This window comes from Catharus ustulatus, chromosome 1, assembly GCF_009819885.2.
Source record: "Catharus ustulatus isolate bCatUst1 chromosome 1, bCatUst1.pri.v2, whole genome shotgun sequence".
Lineage (NCBI taxonomy): Eukaryota > Metazoa > Chordata > Aves > Passeriformes > Turdidae > Catharus > Catharus ustulatus.
Window position 1 is genome coordinate 86,244,975 of NC_046221.1, and position 19,017 is coordinate 86,263,991.

Genomic DNA, 19,017 nt, shown 5'->3' on the forward strand with positions numbered 1-19,017 from the left:
TCCTGCCATCCTGAGGATTTGTCAGGAAACCTCTGGGGAAAATGAGGAATCTATGAAGTAAACAGTTTGGCTGAAGATGATAACTTACATTGACTTCACGAGGATAGCTAAAAAAATGGAGGCACAGTATCAAAGTTCTCATTGCCCTCTTCACAGGTTTATGATGCCTTTTATATTTACTGTCTGTTTTCTCCTCTCTGTAGAAAATAATAACCAATAATAAAATTTTGTCACCTAAAGTATATTTTTAAGACAAAAACTATTATATTCAGTTTAAGAAAACAGGAACGATAAGTGCATGTGATAATGTTATTTATGCCATGGTGTTTTACTTCAGAACAGGGAAGATAAGGCTCCTGTGTACCATCATGGGACTCCTTAGAGGTTTCTTTTACTTTTTTAGTTCCCTCACTGAACTAATATGTACATCATAGTCTACACGTTCTATCCTCGCTTCTAGCAGCAGAAAAAAACTTCTGAATAATTTATTTTTCCTTTGGTTCTAAAGACTCAGTCATGAATACTTTTGTTATTTAAACTTATTGACAAGTCCACACATATTCAGAACACTAAAAAATACCATCTGGTGTTACAGGTGCTCAGACTTATTATTATTACTTTCAGAAACCTTAATACACTGTATGCTTTTCTCACGCCCTTACCTCATTTTTCACTGTGCAAGGAGGTGGCAGTGGTAGTGACAAGTAATGATTTCTGTTACCTAAGATTTGTGAGGTACACAAGCATTTTCCTTTACTCTCTTGAACTAAATTTTTTAAATGGAGACCTGCTCCGTTTCTGCTTACAGCAGAAAAAGCAGGTTTCACTATACCAAATGAGGACCTGTCCAGCTGAGCTGTCCTTTCTTATTATCAGTTTGTGTTCCTGAGGCAAAAGGCTAGCATCTTGTTATTCCAAAGTGTCTGTAAAATATGTTCAGAATAAGTACTTCCAAGGTCTGAAAGCCTCATGTTAAACTGTGAATCAAGTGACTGGGATATATGGGGATGAATTTGGTCAATGACACCTTTGTCACACAAACTGCTGAGTAACATAATTTTCAATTTTTGTCATCTTTAAAGAAAACTGCTATGGGGAATTACGTGATTTTTTTTTAACCAGTATCACCTAGAAGACTGAACAGAAAGGAGAAATAAAGGTGTTTTTCTATAATGTCCTTTATGTAATTGAACCCAAAATACTACAGGTTGATCATATTATTCATTTTAGAATACTCACAGTTTTGCCTACTAGAAAGTGCCTCTTCAGTATTATCACATACTGATGTTTAGAGACTGCATAAAATGTGCACATGAACACATATCCTGATCACTCCTCTATTCATTTAATTTTCAGCTAGTTCTCACATCTCTGTGAAGAAATGTGGCTGCAGAAATATCTCTGTCTCTTACTCCTTTCACTCCCTTCCTTTCTCTTGTCATTTTTATTTTTTAAAAATATTTAATTGACTTATCTTTCTATTCATTTTAAAATTTTATTATGATGGTAAATATACAATATTATCAGGAAAAAATAGATATTAACCATGCAATATCAGTCTGTTCATCTAGCTCATACTCTCCTTTCCTTTATATTTGCCCTCTGCTTTTGGGTAGCTAGAGTCAACCGCTCACTGAAGCATGGCAGAGTGGGAATGGAGTACCCAGGGATTCCACCTGCATGTTCAGAAGCAGGTACTGGAGCAGGGCTGCATTCATTGCTAGCAGCTACAGCGCTTGACTTACATTTTCTTCAGAATTATCTCAACCTCCAAGCTAGCCTAAGCCAAGATTTCTTATTCTTGTATTCCTGGCATTTATTTTCAAGCATTTTATGTCTCATTGTTTTTCTTGCTTTAAGAAAAGATTCCTAAGGGTTTGAGGTTGTTTGTTTGTTTTTTTTTTTTTCATTTTAAACTTCTGAATTTGTATCCCCGTTACATCAGTGAAATCAGCAACACAGAGCTTGCAACTATTTTCATAAGATGAAACTATGCATTTTCCATTGTGGAATATGTGATCCAAGAGACCGTAAAACTTCAATCTGGTACGTGACATTTGTGAGCACATCAGTGCAAATATCACAGTAGTGCACTGGACAGCTGCACACCGACTCTGAGCTATTTCTAGGTTTATAATAGTTATGGTTAATAGCAGCACATATGTACCACATGTCTTTTTATATATTTGTATGGAAAGGTCATGACCTCCCTCTTAATTCTGATTGCCTGAAGAAGCAACATACAAATTAACATGTGTCCAGTTTGCTGTTTTGCATCAGATTCTTCATAATACCCTCAGGTGTTGCACCATGTACCAGTCTTTTACTCTCGACATCAGCCAGCCATGAACTGCATTGACCTGTCTGAACTCAGTATGTTCAGTCATGTCTGACTAGAAACTTGTATGCATGAAACTTCAAACCCACCTACCTGGGCACATACATTCATTTTAAAAATCGTTAAAAGAAGTTCTTCCTCCATCTGTGACAGACCAATACATTGAACGTCACTTTAATGCTTTTTCAAGAACTAGGACTTCACAAAATGGATATCTGAAACACTTGAGTATATCTAGATTTTAAGAAGAGGTATCTGTATAACAAAGGAACTTCTGGCGTTTTGTGGGACTAGCAAGAAATCAGAAAAACAGCATTAGAAAGATGATATCAAGGAAGGATCTGGCAGCTGTACTGCTGAGAGTCGTGTTGTCATGAGATGCACCACAGAGATCAATGTTGATGCGAATTTCTCTGATACTAAAGACTCATCAGGAGGGGTATTTTCAAACACTACAGCAGAGGCTGCATCTGGAAAATAAAGAAACCCGCTAAAATAACAGTCAAGTCTCAAAAATCCTTTAAGTGACAAAATGTAATCTGGCCAGTGAGAACCTCTGCAGATCAACTCTTTGGCATTAACACAGACAACCAAAGAGAACTACTCAAGCACTACTTTCCATCATTTCACCTGTTTCTATCTGTTACAGCCTATTGGCATGCACGTAGAATCAAGAGTGTCTACCACTGGAGGAACCCAACCAGCATCTGTCGCTGGAGTTTCTATTCTTGCCACCTTAAAAAAAGGGTCATGCTGCACTTGGAGACCTCCAGGGCTCTTGTCTGTTTCCTACACTCTCTTACTGCATCCAGCTCTTCAAGGAGCAAGAGGGATTTCACCCCTATCAGTAAATGGGTATGAAGTGAAGTCTCTTTTTCCAGCTGTTAGAGCTCATCAAACCACCATATAAGCCTTATCTTTATCCTGTTTTCACAAACATGGTGCAGATCTTTAAGAAAAACCATCTGAGATCTGTAAAGCAGCAATATGTAGCAGTGCATCAAACTGACAAAAATTACACCCTCAGCATGGAACTCATGGCACATGTGAAGATCAGAATTGATCTTTGGCTGAAGGCCATGCCATTCCTCTCTCCAGAAAGGGTGCAGTGATGGGAGGAAGGATAGAAGTTTAACATGCAGAGGTCCATGCTTGCACATTGCCAAAGGAAGAAAGAGTGCTTACATCCTCAGTAATGTGGTTCTGCCTAGTGGTGTGACTAGCATGCATCCTGTATCCAGGATCCCATATCCAGCGTTCAGCTCCAATGCTCGGCGCTTGCCATCACAAGTTTTGGGCTGTGAAAGTTTTAAAAGCCACTTTTGGTGCCTCCAGGTTTTCTATCATTGCTCAGGGACCTGAGAGAAGTCGCGAGCCACATGTTTCAGTTCCCTTGATGACTGTGATTCACAACTACTCAATTTTTACTTTCGGGCCTGTTCTTTTATAGAAAGAGTCCTCATAACAGCATTCTATCATTGGTTACAATGTCTGGAAAGTTAATAATGTATGAAAAAAAGTGTGCACAGCCACACAAAATGTGACTTTCATGGTCTTTCAAATATGAGAAGTAACTATAATCTTGGGGATCAGCTTTGCGAGGAAAATACTTTGCCTTTCATTTGGGGCTTTTTGGGATGGGGTCGGAAATAAATTTTTGCAAGACTTTATATTATCCTCCTCTTCAGAAACATTTCCAGTTTCAAACTAGTAGCTCAGTTTTGTCAGTGCATTTGAGTAATAGGACATCTGAGAAGAAAGTAACAGCAGTGATAGCAGTCGTGGATTTGAGACTATCTTGGCCAGACCTCTTCAGTATAACTACACATTACTTTTTGCTTTACTTGTTTGTCACTTATATTAAATCACTGTATGCTTGAATAATTCCATGATAATGCAGAATGACTATAGGATTAATAATCCACATTGTCCAGCTGAAGTGAAAGAACTGAAATGTTTCTTAATCTCAATATTTATAACTGCTATTTGTTGCATGTGTTACAAAAGCCCATCCATAAATTGAAATTTATTATTGAATGTTAGCTTTATATGAAACTATTTTGTTGATGCATATAAGAAGTGCACAAAATTGTTATGAACATGACATGGAGGCTGTTACCATTAATAAATGAATACCAAAGAGATGTATCTACACCATAGCAAAGATGATGACTGTTCAGTGGGAGGAAAAGTCTGCAGATGCTTTTAAAGACTTTGGTGTGTGGGAAACAGGCTTTGTATGATGTATTTAATGAAAAATTCACTTTGAGGCCTAAGAGGTATGTTTGGTAAACCTGCTTTTTCCTTCCTTTTTTCTCTCTGCAGCTCAGAACACTGGAATCTCAACTTTGTACAGGAATTCGTATGGTGCACCTGCTGAAGATATCAAACATAACCAGGTAAGTACAGAGACTGAAATGTTACTGTTCCAGATGGCAAAAGACTGATGCAGCATCATATATGGAAATGGAAGAAAAAGACCAGAAATTTAAAAATACCACAAATAAACAGATTACTTCATGTAGAATTTTACTCCTATGTCCAAATTAAACACCTGTGTTTGAATGTGGGAAATGAAATGAGGTCCTGAAGGTCAATTGCACCTTCTAGAAATAGAAACTAGAGTAGTTACACTCCTTTGTGGAGTTGTAATATCAAGCCCAAACTTGTAAGATCACTTGTGGGACTGCTTAAAGTAGTGAACTTAGGCAACCTTTTTCAATCCCTGCATAGAGTTCAATGCAGATATTTGTTTTGAACGAATAATATCTAGGAGTTTGAGCCATAGCAGGGCAACTGTTCTTGCCATCTTGTTCCTGCCATTACTAACATATGCTGAGCAGCAGGATCCACGAAGTGTTCTCACATTGGTGTCTGAGCATCAGTATTCCCAGTGATGATCATGTGAGCAGACATAGTCTACCCAAACTTAGAGAGGGGACATGAAGCAGAAGATAGTCTTCTAGATAGTCAGCATGTGTTTATACATTTCAGATTTCAATGAAGTCCCAACTATAAAATCAGAGATTCACTAGGGATGTCTGAAAAAAAGTGTATGGCAACCTTAGGGTAGAGGACCATCTGATATTTTTTTTATCTGCTTATTATAAACATTCCAGCTTCAATCCAACTAACTGGAATGTATCAACAACACACCATTGTCAATATTAAGCGTTGAGGTGTTGTTAAGAAGATGCTTCTGCTTAACAGTAGCAGAAGAACCCATTTCAGGACACTAAATGGTTTTTAAGGATATGGTGTCATGTCTTCCCCTAAATCTCACTTTAGTCAAAGGCAGCTGCAAAATGTTTATCATCTTTGGAGTGTAAGTTGATTACATTCAAATTCTTCAAGGCTGAATTTTGGTCAATATTTGCATTATACAGCTGCAAGTTAAGACACAGATTGTAGTAACGAAAGTGAAGCATAAGCTATGCTGCATGAACTACTTTTGGTATCAACCAGCATCTTTTGCAGCAGTACTATTAAATAATAAATATATTTTATCATAATAATGCTATTAAATAAATGTAAAGAAATAAAATGACAAGGCAAAGCTGTAGAATTAATTCACTATTAAAGCAGTGCTTTGAGCAGAAGTGAAGATAATGCACAATTTTGTATTTTTAGCACGAGAAATGTTAGTGAGATTTTCCCCTTCCATCCTGTTTTCTGCAATAAGCTGTATCTAACAAGCTGTGGGTATTGCTGCCTTTCAGGTTTCAACACAGCCAGTTCCACAGGAGCCCAGCAGAAAAGATTATGAACCATATCAGTCATTTCAGAATTCAACAAGAAACTATGACGAGTCCTTCTTTGAGGACCAAGTGCATCATCGTCCACCTGCAAGCGAATACAACATGCACCTGGGACTAAAGTCAACTGGCAACTACGTCGACTTCTACTCAGCTGCTCGTCCCTATAGTGAACTTAACTATGAAACAAGCCACTATCCAGCCTCTCCCGACTCCTGGGTTTGAGACTTGGGCAGATACAAAAGCTCCAGGAACTGTGCATGTGCATGCATACCACGAGACATTTTTTTTCCTGCAAATTTAGTTTGTTAAAGCCTGTTCCATAGGAAGGCACAGATAACCAGTATGGAAAAAATTAAGAGATTTTTTTTAGAAGGCTAAAAGATACGAAAGCTAAACCTGGGAGTAATTAGAAAGAAATATATATATATATACATATATATATATTTTACAGTGTGGGGCAACTTTACTGTTGGCCTGTAGAGTCTAAAGTTCAGTGCTGTATATTGAACGTGGCTGAAGGAAGGAGGAAGACCATGACAGTGGATTTGGGTCAAGAGTTAAGCACAAGTTACTGAGCAGCGTACATACTTTATGGGGAACAGCTTCTCACACTTTGTTTAATATCCTCATTCATTGTGAATCTAGGCTTCAAGTTGCATTTGGGGTTTCCTCTGTACAGCAAGATGTTTCTTGCCTTTTGTTAATGCATTGTTGTAAAGTATTTGATGTACATTACAGATAAAAAGAAAAAGGTGCATTGTGTATATTACACCAATGCCACAGTGTTTCTTCATCTATGGTTCTAAATATTGCTTCAATTTCAAATTTTGAAAGATGTATGAATTTCCAGTTTTTTGTTTTCTTTACCCCGGTGCGTTTTAACAAAAAAAAAATCAAAAAAATATCAAAAAAACAAAAAGGAATATTTAGCAGTATTGTTTGTTCGATATGTGAATTTGTTTGTGGCAACTCAAAAAAAAAAAGGCATTCAGCAGTTTCTGACAATTAACATTCATCATTCCACACTCCTTGTCAACAAAGTGCTTTTTCACTGCCTAAAATTTTAGATGTAGATATTTGAAATAGATTTTTTTCATTTATACCAGTTTTCTTTATGATGATACAGTGTTAAAAGAAAATAAATTACAATTGATCTGTCATCCATATTTGCTAAGAATGTCTATTTCCAAGAACCTACCATACAAATACACATTCTTACTCGTGTGTGTCCATGTATGCATTGTATTCTGTGTGCGTGTGTTTGAGTGTGTGTGTTTGTGTGGTGTATGACTTCTTTTCATCCAATGTTCTCCTTGTTAAGCTTCAATTTTTGTTTGATTTTCAGTTCTTTTAAACAGTGGAAACTCCAGTATGTGCTTTCTCTTACTCACTTCCGTAACCATCGATAGCAATTCAACATTGCTAGGCCACATGCTCACAAAAGAAGGGGTAGCTGATTTTTTATCACCGACTCCATCACCCTTAGGTGCCATTTCCTTTAAAAGAGCATCTTTTGATCTCCTCTTGAGGAAATTCCATTACTCTCCAGCCACCAACCAGTAAATGCTCAAGGAAGGCAGAGTTTGATCTTGCCATCTCCCTGAGGGAATGAAAAACTATGATCCATCAGACTTTAAACTGGACTCTCCAAACTCTTTAGACTACAGAAGGGTCCAATTTTTGAACCATTAGGACAATCATTTATTTTAACCCATACCAAAAATAAAACCAAACACCCAGAACGCATTCCTCAAATATGAAAATAAAGACCATTTCTGTGCATTTAAAGTGAAATTCTAAAAAATTTAAGGGACAGAGAAATTTTTTTATTATTATTTGAAAAGAAAATAACAGCTACATAGGCTAGGAGGCCAGAAGAGCTGGCATATTTATCTTAGCTCTTGTAATGCTGGAAGGGAAAAAAAGAAGCATTTCTTCATTTCTGTCATTCGGCAACAAACAGTTCAGCATACAATTTTCAGAGCATAAGACCCACCACTAATGGAATAGTTGTAAATGCTTCAATTGCCAATAAGGAATTCACTTTAGGTTGCAAACATTTCTGTGGTTAGTCACTGTAATAGTTTTAACATCACCTGGCACACTTCTGGCTGTGTGCAGGGGGAGAAGTCTCTCACAGGTCATCACCTGCTCTATAGGACACAGCCCAAGTAGTTCATGCAGGCAGGTATCGTGATGTAGAATTGGTTTATTGGTAATCTAGGACTATAGTTTAATCTTTTTGGCAGCTTTTCCCAGTGTACGATATGTAACCTTTGCTCTTTGTAGTAAACATGGGGAAAAAAAATAGCATGCAAAAAAATTTTTAAAAAATTTCAGAAAGGGTGGGTGGGAGGGGCACAGTGGGCCAGATGTATAGTGAGGTAGATAAAAAATACTATTCATAGTTTTGGACACAGGTTGTTTATATTTTATTTATTACATTGATTTTAATAAGTGACATTTGCAGTGCTCTTTTGAACAAAGCACGTTTTCAGTATAAAAACTTTTTTTTAATAAAGAATGTCACTCACAACTGGAAGTTCTTCTTGACTGCCTGATGAACAGCAGGCTTGTGCAGCTCTTCAGGCACAGGTTTGCCAACAGGCCAAGGGGATGCATCATTCTGTTCAAAGTTCTTAGGACAGGAGATTGTTGTAAGTTGGATATATTTCCATTCTTCAAACTACTGAAATGCCCACATTGCCCTCTTTCAGCTCCTCTTAAGAATTACTTGGAATCAAATGTTGACCATTGCTCAAGTGAGAGATTCTGGATTGATGACATGGCATACTTTTGTCTATACTTTGTGTTGGTTTGTTTCCATTTTTCTGTAGTGGCGAGTGCTCCGACTGATAACGTTCACTCTTGCTGTACTGGGTTTTGAGAAGGTGTTGAATTACCTGGCTTCTTTTCCAGGCTTGGAAATACAACACTGCCGCCATACTGAGCAAGATATATATGATGCATTCTTTTTAATACTGAGGAAAGTATCATTACCTATTGCTGTTCCCTTCATTCTTGTACTAGATCACACACAGAAATAGAGAAGAAACAAAACTGTTCAAAAAAAATGTATAAAATGCAATTGATGTACTGTAAAATGTCGGATTTTTTTTTTAACAAGCTTCGTATTAGAATCTTGTTCAGCTGTGTAGAGCTATATAAATCTCACTGTTTTATTAAATGCTGTTTATGGTCTGGAAGGAATGGTTAACCTATCTCAAGATTTAACAAATTTGCACTAACATGAGCAATATTGATTTGAAAAAAAATAATATTAATTCAATATTTAAAAGAGAAACTATGATTTTAAAGGTATATTAACACTGAAAGTACATTTTGACAAATAACATATTTAAGCCCAAAATATAAATGGTTATGTCAGATAACACAAAAGAACTATAACAATATAGATTGAGAAAAAAAAAGTGTTTGACTGTACATGTTGCTAACATGTACAAAGACAAACTCATATTGACGTATTTTCTATTAATAAATCCTACTGTATTGTGGAGAATTGTTGGTCATAGTGCAGTATGTTTAAACTCAGAAGTTGACTCCATAGAAGCTGCCCAGCTTCACACAGCAAACAGATCCTTGTGATTTGGGTATTTTAAATATTAATCGGATACCTAACTTTCAGCTCTCAAGTCAGTCACTGCCCCCTCCCTCTCCGCAAGGTTGATGAGCACAACCCGCTCTACATCAACCTGCCAAGGGGAAAGGTATTTTTGAGAACACCCAGCTCACCCCTAATTATGTCTGCAAAGGTTCAGCTGCCACCACTAGTAGAGAGAGTTTATCTACACCCCTAGAAAAATCCTGAAAACCTCAGGGCTGGTGCCACTGGATAGGACCATGCTGTAAACTATATGATCTTGGCCATGGGTTACATTGACCACAGCCAAGAAACAAAGAGCAAAACATTAATTTACTTATGCATTGCTGGAAGACTCAGCACACAATGCATTTAAAGGCTCAGGAATAATTGTTTTTCGGGTTCCATGAGCTTGCAGAAGCGTCTCACCAGGACACTTGCAACTCAAATCAGAAATGCTGACATTTTTATACCCTGGCACAGCACAGGTTGTGCACGCCAGTGCATGGCAAGGGAGTCTTTCTCACCTCCTCTGTCTCTGTTACTCATCCTCTCCTTCCAGCAGACTGAAAGAGCCCTGAGTTTAGAGTTATTGCTTGTATCATGAGTGGGAGAGATAGAGATGGCAATCCAAACCAGGGGGAGGAAACAGAAGGGCCTAAAAATACACTCAGAGTTTGTGCATGAAGACAGATACACACACATAATTACTAACTGTGGAACTGACCCAACAAGAGATTTTATGCAGCAAGATCTTCAAATAATACCATCAGGTTAATGTAATGAATATTTAATAGCAGCAGTGTGATGTGAGCAAAGCTTTATGCTAGAAAAGTGGGAGGGAGCAGCAGAGAGAAGTCACACGTCACTACTGGGGACTTCCAGCTTCAGCCAGCAGATATTGGGCATGTGGGCAGTGACTGCTTACTGCTGTGAAGGAGAAGGGAGAGGGATAACATTTGAGAAAAAAACTTTAGGTCCAAGCCTTTCAGACTCGGTCAAAACAACATCAGGTAAAACAGAGGCCACTTTTGCAAACTTCCCCTTTGCCCCACCGTCCTCAGTGGCAGAGTGACATTCCCCCCTGCAGACACATGGATGTGGTGCACATGGGGGGCAATCCCATCAAGGGCCCAGATTGTAAAGGCCCTTTTCTCTCAGCTGGAAAATACCTGGTACAGATGTGTGTCTGACAGCTGCCAGGGCCAGGGCTGAGCTTGTTGAGCAGCTGCAGCCACTTGCAATTTGAAGTCCAGCATTTTCCCTGGAGGACAGATGGGCACCAACATCTGCCAAAGAACTGTGCAGTCCTGGCTCTTTCCCAGGGACTAGACAGTTTCTAAACAGTGGCCTAAAGCCAGTTTCAGACATTTAGGCTGAAAGGGTGAGATTTGCATTTCATCCCTAGGCAGAGGGGCTGAAGCCTGTGGTTGAAACCTGTAAGGAGAGGGGCACCCCCACCTTCCAGGCTGTTCTAAAACACAAGTGAGAAGATCTGTTCTGGCTGTTCATGCTCTACTCTTCTGAGGGCCAAATCAAACAGCTCCACATAACAAAAACATTTCTATTTCTTCCTTCCCTGTGCTCCCCCTGAGATCCCCATCTCAGCTGGGACACATCAGTCAAAAGAGCAGCACACCACAGTCCTCTGTAAGTCCAGCAAGGCATGTACCTGAGTACTGGTGCTAGTCATGTGCAGTGCTCTAGTAGGACACCATGCCAATTCATTATTCTTAAGCCTAATTCTAAATCAAACCCACTTTAGTATTTTTAATGCAATCTTAAAAGCAGTTTCCTTCCTCTGTGAGTATTGGTATTGCTTTGCCAGAAGAAAGTGCAACCTGTACATGTTCAGCTTACATCCAATTTCAAAGCCCATGGAAGTCCCTGGAAGGATTTCCATTAGCTTCGCCAGGCCCAAGTGACAACAGGTGAAGAATTGCTACAACCTTCTCAAAGGATGTGCACTTTAAGGTCACTCTTGCCAGCATATCAAAGGCTGCAACTTTCTAATAGCTAACAGGAGGAAAAAGTTATTTGCTAATACCTGTCTGTCAAAATTTACTCTAGAGCCTTTGCCTCTCTGACCTTTTACTTTCACTGCTTTCAGACAGTGACATAGATAAAAAGTACTCACAGTGACTGATAGATGCAGTTAATTTCAGTAGTTGGATGAGTAGTTTCAGATGCTGAAATACCTTTCTTTTCCAAGCAGCTAAAATCTGAAACTTGACACTAAACCTAGGAAAACAAAATATCAGTGGTTTGCTGATTCATTATTTTTCACTAATTCAATTAAAATAGTAAATCTGGCTATGGGGCTGATATTTACATAATTTATTTATTTTACATTAATATTACATGAGCAGAAAATGTTGATAACTAAACATCAAGACAGTAACTTGTTTAATAACATCAAATCTGAAAAGAGCTTGCAGCATAGAATTCAGGCTACTGTGTGCAGACACAATCAATTATTACCTCTGTCATCGAGGGAGAGAGAGAGGGGAAAAAAAAGCTTATACCACCATTTGAAACCTTACATCTTCTATAGCAAATGTAAGTCCATTTTGAAAAAGACTTCTACTCATTCCCTCAGAAAAACACCACCAAAAACAAACACACCACCCCAAAACCTCTCAACCTTTTCCTTACGCTACCCTGGGTTTGACTTTTTTATTGGGGTGTCAGGAGGGGAGGAGAATTAGCACCCTATGCAATATTTCGACAACATGTTGTGTTACTTTTGTTTCTGCCTAAGGTCTGTGGATGTGGGCAAGAGCACCACCCACTGTAGTGCTGTAGCAGCATTAAGCAAATCAAAATATGCCAAATAGCAGCTGCATTGCCAAATGTGACAGCCACCACTTCCAATACCCTGGCTACCACGGCAGGCTTGTCATCATGGGAAAGAAAAAAGAGAGTGTCAACCTCCTGTTACACAGACGCACCAGCACTCAGTCAAGAGTGAAAAGAGTGAGGTTTTCAGTGCCAAAGCTGCTCGGAAAAGACAGGCTAGGCTGCCTGTGGGGCTGCCCTCTGCCACAGGGTGAGTGGGACACTGTGGCAGTGTGTGGGGCAGCCCACAGCCTGTGGGAGCACCACGGGCAGGAGGGTGTGTGGGTCAGGGGCGGGCAGAGAGATCAAAATTGGGCAGAAGCATCTCAGACCTCAACAGGGCACGAGTGCTGGGGCCAAGGAGCTGGTGCTGGCCAGGGAGTGCTGAGGCTGCTGCAGCTTCAAGAGACTGAGAGCTGACCAGGCACTGCTGCCTTACTCTGCTCCTGCAGCTCAGCCAAGGACCCTCCTGTACAGATTTTTGCTTTACTTTCACTTACAATGGTTTAAGAGGTGACCTGTTCATTTTTTGGTTTTTTGGGTTTTTTTCTTCTGGTCCTTTTTGTAGCAGTGCAACACTTCATAGAACCATGGAGTGGTTGAAGGGACCTTAAAGATCATTTTGTCCAAATTTCCTCTCATGGGTAGGGACACCTTCCACTACACCAGGTTTCTCACAGCCCCATCCAGCCTGGCTTTAAACACTTCCAGGGATGGGACATCCACAACTTCTCTGGGCAACCTGTTCCAGTGTCTCACCATCCTCACAGTGAAGAATCTCTTCCTAAATCTTATCTAAATTTCCTGTCTTTTAGTTTAATACCACTCCACTTGTCCCATCACTCTCTGCCTTTAGTTAGAATGGTTTAAGAGATTACCTTTTGTTTGTTTTGTTTGGTTCTTTGTAATTAAGCAGCAGTTGTTATGGTCCCCTCTGATTACCATACCCCAGGTGCAAAGCCAATGCTTGCATGTCAGCAGCTCAATCCACTCTTGCAGTCACAGTTTAACGTAGGGGAAAAAAAAAACAAAAAGAAAAATGTCAGTTACTAGATTATATGTTCTGAACAAAATAAAGGAGTGTTTAAATATGGATGGTTTGCTGGTGCATTAAAGCATGGGCACAGCTCCCAGCCCTGAGTCAGGTGCTGGCAGGGAAGATGTGTGGACAGAAATACCCAAGTGGGGACACCCTGACCATGGGTTACTCCACATCCCCCACTGAGGAGAGAAGCTCTCTGCCAGCACGTGGACATCTGTAGTGGCTGCTAAGTTATCGAGTCGGGAATACAAAGTTGGAAACCAGAGACCAGGAGATTTAACACTACAGTTGTTTTTACATAGCAAAGTGTGAGCTATCCTTGCCATAGATAAAGTTTGTAGTTTGGGTGCTTGGTCCTTTTTTGTTGTTTGTTTGTTTGTTTGTTTGTTGTTTTTATTAATATAGTTTAGGGCAATAACATTTTTTATGCAACCACCTGTGGCATATGTTTTGAATAAACAAAAAGAGAAACGACTTTAATAAACGCAATTGAAAAATATACAGCTGGAGACAAGTTGGTTTGATGTCCTAACATTTGATGTATATGTAGTTTAAGATAATGATTTGATTTAACAACACTGTGTTGTAAATGCAAATTATATACTCTAATAGACTGTGAAATTCCAAGTCTATCAGCTGTGTATACCATACATAGTAATTAATGACTGTTCAAATCAGCAAAATTAAGGTTAAAGAGGTGTTAAAAGACAGGAAGATTGTGGAGCTGCTTCATATAGTGACAGATGATGGTTGTCACTCATCTCATCTCTGACATGCCACAGTCTATGATGTTTGTCTGCTGTACTAACTTTGATTTTAAAAATAAAACTAGTTTTATAAACCAGAACAGCTTCAGTCACAAGTAAGCCTGACCTGCTGGACTGACAGATGTAAAAAGTGGAAAATGAACGATGTAGCCTTTTATTGTGTTTCCAATACCATCCCAGAAAAACTGGGACTCTTACTGCCAGGGATTTACTCTGTGCTTTGCTGATGGCACTTATTGCCTCTCACAAGACCATCTGTCAAGGCACTGTTGGAACCCCACTGAAAGGCCAGGAATATTCTCCTGAAATCTCAGCAAAGCAGTAGGTGTTTGGGAAGCAAGTCAGCAGCTTTGCGTCTTGGCACAACCAAACTCCTGATCCTTGCTCCAAGACCTTTGTCCACCCACAGGGCTAGAAGAGCAGAAAGGGGATGTGACTGCCCCAGCCTATTTGAAATAAATCACCACATGGACTAGGAGTATCTAAAACTGTCTAATGGCCCTATAGCTCTTTTTTTTTGTGTGTGTGCGGGTACTCCAATAACAAAGGGTGCACCATGGCAAAGGGAGAAATTCAGCTTATTGCATGCAGAAAAGCTTTCAGCCTAATCTTCTTCTTCTCAGTACCTCTAAGGGGGCTGAATGCAGTGTTTTATTAGCAACTCCCTTAAATGTACCCACTGCTCCCCTTACTGCCACTCACATCCTTGCAGCCTTATCCAGATCCTGTACCTGGTTCAATAAGCCAGATATGAAACAGTGCCACCAGGAAGTGAAGTAAGCCAAGGCTCAACAAAGCCAAAGCAAGCCAAAGCAGTGTGATGTCATGGAGCAGACTTGCTAGGCAAAGATCCTGAGATGGTTTAAAGTGTCCCCTGAAAAAAGAGGTCCCCCTGTCACAGAAAGGGACGAAAGGCAATGTGCCTGCAGAGGAGGCAGGGGTGCACTGAGTCTGTCAGGTCCTTGCACAGCTGCCTGCTCAGCTGGACACATATATTTTGGGTTTGCTGGACATGCATTTCAGTGCCTTTGCTCAGGACAGAAGGCACCAGCCACTCTTCCTTCCCCAGAGGAGATGAGACTGCCAAGGGTCTTGCAGCAGCTTGTCCTCTGGCACAATTTGAGTGGCCACAGCAGGACAGAGCCTGTCCCATCCATGGGTGGCACCGGCAGAGGTGCAAGAGCTAAGGAGAGCTATGGGGGAACCAAGATCCCACTGGACTCAGAAAATGGGACAGAGACATACCAAGGTCTGCAAGGCTGTCAAACAAAAATTATATGAATGGCAATCATGCATTTGTACAGTTACAGCAAATTCTAATCTTTATAACAATAACGGAATGTTTCAAGCCTCAGACTTTGTCTGGATTTGTCGGGAGTTTAACCCATTTTAGCAGCATATGGAAAAATTGTCCTAGAAACTTTTGTAGCAGCAGCTCTGCTATCCATCTCTCTTTGGCTGTCTCAGTATTTATATGTCTTAGCTGGGTTTTGCTTAGCCTTGCACAATTGTGTGGCTTCAGCAGTCAGCATGAGCAAAAATACTCATTCAAATACCGGAGGGATAAAATATTACCAGTTAAACAGTTGCAGATTAAGGCATGAACAGCAAGTGAAGAGTGAGGAAAGGAGGACAAGAGCTGCATCCAAGGCCAAGCTAATGCTGCTTAAGAGCATGGGTGTGCCCACAAACCGAGCAACCTGTAACAGGAACTGGATATTAACTGGTTAGCAGCAGATATGTAAAGGAGATGCTGCGTTTTCCTCTCAGAGCAGGGGTACCAGAAGAGGATGCTCTGGGCAGAAGGAGCTCTGGTCTGACATTTCTCAGGCCTGGATAGCTTGGACAAGGAAAATGAGCTTAGGTCTGAATGTGTGTTTGTTCTTCACACGTGTGAGATCATGTTAAAACTACATCAAAAATCAGGAAGTGCTGCCAAGTTGTCGGTGTGCACCACCAAGCATCTAAGACCTTTAAATCAGTGTAGCATCCATGTCTGTCCCAGCATGAAAACCAGAAAGGGATTTACTTTTTCCTACCACACTTATGACTGTGAATTTATAGGTGAGGACCTCAAAATTTGCTTTAATAAGGTACTGCTTCAGTTAGTTCTCAGCTGTCGAAATCACAGAACTGCTCAATTCTGATTTTGTTTCATTTTGCTGGAAAAGAAAAATTCCTTTGGGCAAATCAAAAAATCAAAGGCTCTCAGGAGAAGAAAATGCCACATTGCATTCCTTCCTGCTGGAATATGATGGGAAAGGATCCAGTAGTATGTGGAACAAAAGTCTGTCGAAGTCTGTTGAAGGCTAATTACAGTAGAGAATCTCCACAAGAAAATGAAAATGTTGTACTTGATCAGGTGGAGATTTTGCTATATCCAACCTTTCATCTTGAACTGTTTTCTAAAAGCAGAATGGAGTATCCTTCTCCTATGTCCTGATGAAGCTGACTCAGATTAGGACAGATGCTTTAAAATATAGACAGAATTCAGTGTAGATAGAAGCAATCAAATCCTGTTGTTCTCATCTATGTTCTTTATGCTGTTATTATTGTCGCCTGAAAGGATGATGGATGTTCTTTTTATGTGCTTGACAATTGATTTGCATTATTATTGAATTTCCTTAATGTTTATAGAGCTAAGTAGAACGATATGGATTATATTGATTTTTCTGGAAACAGACTATTTATCTGCAATTTCTATTAGTTCACTGGAGATGTTAACATCTTACAGTGATAAACAAATAACGCATAACTGGCTTTCTATTGCTTTCAGGAGGCATCAAGAATGAAGTGTGATCAATTCATAAAGTTCAATAGGCGTTGGAGTTTTCTCCTTTGTAAAACACTCTGAAGGGTCTTCATAAAAGCATAAATGAGATCCTAACACTGGATTTACGTCAGAGGGTGCCTAGAGCTTTTTATCTTGGGTCAAATTTAGTTCCAGAATTCACTTATTCATCCATTCAAAGTCAATAAACATTTTATGTTGCAGGGACCATCTCTTGTTTTGGACTCCACAGATGTGATGTAGGCTGGAGGAAAGATAAGATCTGAATAAGGACAAATATACAATTTGACTGAGCTTTCCATGTAGATATGTGCTTTCTGAAAGACACATGCACTTGTTGAAGAGGGTTTCATAAATTCCAGTAATTCAGAATTACTTTTCAGTCCTGAAGGGAAACTGCACTCATTAGAAAATCTTCCTTGCCTGGGTTTGCACAGCAAACTAAGAAGAATTTTTATGGCCATATTGCATGTCAGGCTTCAAATCTTATGGCTCACAGTCTTATTATAGTGATGTAACCAAATTAAATTGTATTTGCCAAATCTAACACCTGTTAGCATAATAAGATTTCTTTTGTCAAGATATTTTCCAGATGGATTCCTGAAGTGCCTGTATGAGGGCAGGTTGGTTTATGATGTTGACTAGAGCTTGAATGTCCATTATGTCCAATAAAATAAGAAAGATAAACCTGCAGCATTTGTCAAAATGACAGTTCAGTTTCTATGTATCATCCCTCCCACTAGTTAGCTCTCATTTTTTGTTTATATCTTACACAAGAATAATTTCCTTTTCATGAGAAAACAATTTTCCCCTTATCTGTTCTAAAGGGTTAAGTAGCTTTTTCATCACTCTTAGGAACATAACTGCAACCTTGACTCTTCCATGAAAGCCTTTCTTTCCTTCAAGGGCATGCTGACTACATTCATCTAATTTTGTTGCTCTGATTTGCATATTAAAGAATTGTTTCTTCTTGCAGAAAAACAGTGTGAGCAAAATCCATGGCTTTTGATGCCAACTGAAAGCTAGATTAATGTTAGGGAAAATAATTACAGAATCCAAAATAACATATAACATACTAGAGAACTAACAAGGCAGTAGCTAGTCACAGGGTTAAGAGCTTGAAGAGAGAGCTCTGCTTCAAAGGCTTTTATCTGTCAACAGATGTCTGTAAAAAAAAATCACCATGAGAATACCACACTGTTTCTGTAGAGCAGAGCTGGGAAGGCATGGATTACCCACACACAAAACCATATCCCAAAACAAACAAGAATCCAAAAGCCAACACTTGGTGGCACTTTGCAGAAAAAATTGACAATTCAGTAAATGCTGTGGACTTTCATTGGAAAAGTCCAGTTTTACACCCAGCTTGGAGCCCTCTTTTGCCCAGCCATAAAAGTGCTAAAGTAGGCAATACAATGTTTGTCTTATGAAGAATTTAACGTGCAGCCTGACTGATGGCCGTCATTTGATCAATGTAATCATAAGCTTGGGCACCAAAGGTTTTGGAACAAAGCTTTTTGATGGCTTCCAAAAGCTGGTGGGAGAGCCAGACACCAACACCCTGCTGTCTGTCTAGACATATTCTTTGCACATGTGGAGACTGCATTTTTCCTATGAGAAGAGGAAACTGAAAGTGTCTATAATACAGGCTATTTGCCTGTGTTTGAGATGCCAAATATATTTCCCCTGTGTTTTGTATTCCCAAAGGGTACAGCATTTTTGGATTATGACACATTTTTAGAAAAGAAGCAAAACTCGCAACTATTCTGTCTACATTCTCCTTGATTGAAGTTAGCAACATTTACATGATTCTTTACCATGCCTGTAGCCAACTATCTCCTAAAAATTTCATTGCTTCTAAATCCTGTCTGAATGTGAAGTC

At 39.5% G+C, this 19,017-nt stretch overlaps 1 protein-coding gene across 1 annotated transcript in view; it reads left to right on the plus strand.

Annotated features, from left to right (window-relative positions):
• Positions 1–8,422, plus strand: part of CTNND2 (catenin delta 2) — a 667,983-nt gene extending 659,561 nt beyond the window's left edge. The window contains 2 exon segments of the mRNA XM_033064576.2: positions 4,664–4,737; positions 6,058–8,422. Of these exon segments, the coding sequence (XP_032920467.1) occupies positions 4,664–4,737; positions 6,058–6,318 (335 nt within the window). The 3' untranslated portion in view covers positions 6,319–8,422.
• The last annotated feature ends 10,595 nt before the right edge of the window (positions 8,423–19,017 follow it).